Source organism: Aphanomyces astaci, assembly GCF_000520075.1.
Source record: "Aphanomyces astaci strain APO3 unplaced genomic scaffold supercont1.82, whole genome shotgun sequence".
NCBI lineage: Eukaryota > Oomycota > Saprolegniomycetes > Saprolegniales > Verrucalvaceae > Aphanomyces > Aphanomyces astaci.
The window spans coordinates 109,483-113,194 of NW_009798345.1; the positions used below are offsets into that span (position 1 = coordinate 109,483).

The 3,712-nt window shown below is 47.6% G+C and overlaps 1 protein-coding gene across 2 annotated transcripts; it reads right to left on the reverse strand.

The window, feature by feature from the left end:
* Positions 1-150: 150 nt before the first annotated feature.
* Positions 151-2,235, reverse strand: H257_16215. 2 transcript variants are annotated; one of them, XM_009844574.1, is made up of 7 exons: positions 1,827-2,235; positions 1,659-1,770; positions 1,372-1,607; positions 1,117-1,309; positions 957-1,056; positions 637-882; positions 151-589 (listed from the first exon to the last, which is right to left on the reverse strand). In XM_009844574.1, the coding sequence occupies exons 1-7, from the start codon at positions 2,198-2,200 to the stop codon at positions 354-356; spliced, it is 1,497 nt and encodes a 498-aa protein (XP_009842876.1). In that variant the 5' UTR covers positions 2,201-2,235; the 3' UTR covers positions 151-353. The 2 variants fall into 2 exon arrangements, with proteins under 2 accessions (XP_009842876.1, XP_009842875.1); XM_009844573.1 differs by having other exon boundaries at positions 151-882.
* Between the last annotated feature and the right edge of the window lie 1,477 nt (positions 2,236-3,712).

Here is a 3,712-nt window from a genome sequence, read left to right on the forward strand (position 1 = left end):
TAGTAGTACTAGTTGAAATGATATACTAGTTCCGAAAGGATGGATATCAAATATACTTGATGTCTTAACGTTTTGCATCAGACTGTATTAGTAGTACTAGTTGAAATGATATACTAGTTCCGAAAGGATGGATATCAAATATACTTGATGTCTTAACGTTTTGCATCAGACTGTATTAGTAGTACTAGTTGAAATGATATACTAGTTCCGAAAGGATGGATATGCTCATCCTAGATAATGTACGCCCACCACAACGATCAGTTGTATAACGTTCGTTTGACGACGCGTGATCACGGACATGGTTGTATACCCCGCCCGGCCTTACTTATAAAATGTCGACTACAATCGTCGCGTTACACAAACTGCACCATCGCCGCACACACCCCAACAGCAGCCATGGTTAGCGCGGCAGAAGAGGCGTCATTCGAGCCAGGGGTCGATGGGTCCGCGGGGGCTGACGTGGGCGCGGACGCCGGACCGAACGGTTTCTTGGGGGCAGCGGTGGACGCGTCCGGCTGGACCGTCACTTGTTTGTTGGATGACCCGCCATTGCACTGGGGCTGGTACACCGAGCATTCGAAGATTTTGACTGCATCACCAGTCGTGAGCTTTAGAATTGTGAGACAGCAGACGTACCGTTGGGGCGAGCCGGCAGCGGCACCGTGGGAAAGTCGGCGGGACACGCCATGGACTCCTTACGCGTGGGCTCAAACGACTTGAGGGTGAGTGTAGACGGCTTGGTGGTGTTGTACGCCTGGGCCAGGTGATCAAACTCGGGGTACTTCGAGTACGTGCACGGAATGGTGTCGTGGTCGCAGTTGTCTGGGCTGAAGTACCCGATGCCGTAACGGCCAGGATCCTTTCCAGCAAACGGCGGCGTGGCTAGTATAGTTATATAACGGTATATACGTGAGATAGAACCTGTCAATTTGGAAAAGGTAGCAGCAGCTACGCACCCGACTTGTCAATCAAGTTGGCCTTCTCGACGCTGTATTCAAAAGCAATACCCCCGACGACCATGTCCGTCATGTCTGGCTCTTCGTTCATCCATTTGGCCTAAAACCAATCAGCATCCCACTACTAGTATGGTTTTAGAGGAGAACGAGTGGATCGTACGTCATAAAAGTTGCGTTGCTGTTCGATGCTCCTGATGGTGTTGGTGATCTTGATGCATCCGAATTCGCCAAACACAATCGGGCGAGGGTAGCCGGCCTTCTTGTAGTCGCTCATGAGTTTTTGGAGACCCGTCGACTGCGCATACGTCAAGTGGGTCGTGGGGTCGCACTCGACGTACGGGTTGAACCCAATCCTACGTGGTCGTTATTACATAGGCCATGTTGATTTCCAAGGGTATGTACTATGTAGTACTACCATTCCGCTCGGGTGTTTTCGTTGCCATCTTTGAGGCAGTCGTAGTAGCCGAGCCAACTCGCGCGGGGATGCGTCGGCGTGTCAATGTCGGCATTGTCGAGACCGATGGGCACCGGTCGCAACGATCCGTTGCACTTGTCAGCGTACGTCCGCACGTCTCGGATAAGGGCCTTGACGCACGGCGCCGACTTTTCAATCAGTTTGCCCAAGTTGTTTTCGTTGCCGACGGAAAATCCCTAGAATGGACAGTTGAGACATGTGATTTTGAGTGCTGGTGGAGTTCATACAATCACGTTGTCGTAGACGGCAAATGCGTTGTAGATCATCATGGCACGAGTAAACATGGCGTCGGTGTAGCACAACGGGGCTTCGGCGTCCAAAATGTAGCAGCCTTCGCAACTAATGGGAGGTCATTTGACATACTCAATGAGGATAATCGCATATATATCACGTACACTGCAGCCATGCCCACGAACGCGTACATTCCGAGCTTGTTGAGCTCGCACATAAACTTGTCGTGCGGGGCACTGGGATCGACCGCGTACATTCGGATGGTGTTGACGCCCAACGCCTTGAGGTTCTCCAAGTGAGGGCGCCAAATACCCTCCATGTCATCTGTGAACCAGTCGACCGAGTTGGCATCGAATTTCTTGCCAGCGTTCGCGCGAGGGTAGAACGCGATCCCCTTGACGCGGAATTCGGCACCCGTCACCGAGTCGAAGAACTTGGAGCCCTTGGTGACCAGTGGGTTCAGCCACCCCGTCGTAGGCGGCGTTTGGGCGGTGGCCAACGCAATGCAGGCGGCGAATGAGGTTAATGTAATTCGCATGTTGCACTTGGTGGCAAAGTCTCGAATGACCAGACCCTCTCGTATGTCACGTCACTGGATTGTCGGTGGGGTTTCCACCCAATCAAACGGCAGTAATCACCAGCTGTCGCATGAACTGTCTGAATTCTGCCGAACTGTAACAAATGCAATCTCAAATGCATGCCATGTAACAATTACCAGCTGGAAATACAAATTGGAAGAGAAAGGTTGTTACTCCGGAATATTAATAACAGAGGAGTGATTTTGCAAATAGGAATATTCGAATGAAATGATCCATAATTGTAGTGGAATATTCACTGTCACATGGCTGCAAATCAGCAAATTTCACATTAGCCATCTCCACCCTTGGAGCACTACCAGTGTCGTTTGAGTGCTACACGCGCTATCGTCGAGTGGGGACTGGTGAATATGTCCTTTATGAGATTTACGTGATTTTGGGTCGTGATGCGATGGGATTCTTGGTGCGTTTCTGACCTCGCATGGTTGTAAAGGTTTGTCGAGTCAGAATTTCTAACTGCAAATTTATTTGGGAGCGGGTGCACCGAAATGTCACACTGGGCCATTTTATTGGAATATTCCCATGTAAGAAATTAGACTGTACTATTATAATAATAGTAACGTTGCGCTGTAAGCCATCCAACTTACTACGTAGTTCTTACTATTAATAGCACACTCGGAGTAGTATTAATAACTACTCCAACACAAAACCTTGAAATCTCGACGAGATTATTGTGTCACAAAGGCATTCGCGACAACGAAAGCGGACCATCGTGACCTCGTGAAGTCCCTGTATCTGCCTAACGTTACTGCAAGTAGGAAACGAATTACTACGTACTAGTAGTAGATTGTTGTCACATAACTTGGAAACGAAATTCTAAGTCCATTTATGTAACTATAATATCATACCTTGGTATTACGGTACTGTAATACTACAGTAGTAGCTAACATTCCAAAATCAGTCATTCGTGTCTTGAGCAAAAACTGTGCTATTCACAATATCGAGGTACTTCTATCCGAAATAGTGTTCATGATAATTAGATAGTGCCTGACGTGGAAATATCCGGATATTTGGTTTCACAGTCAGACCGCCGAATTTCCAAATTACTGTCAAGCCTATTCAGGAAGGGCCATGCTGATCAAAAGATGTACATTATTCGAAATAACTAGACTTCTTACGACTTTTGAGCATCTCCAAGAATACTTATTTCCCATTGGCTGCCGACTAAATATATTGACACGTTGGAGTCAAAGGACACAACTGCAGGCACAAAGGCCTCTCAAAAGTACAAACATAGCAAAGTACTACATAGTAGAATCTATGCATCAGTGGTAATTAAGGTCACCGTAACGATCGGTCGCCTCCAAACCAATCGTTCTTGACGAGTGGAGTTTTACCATTCAGTTCAAAGTCATTGAAATACTTGGACAGCGTTTGACAGGCTAAATCCTTCAAACTTTACTTGAAATTGCCACCTAACATATCTGAAGGTGATACCCTGCATGATGCATCAC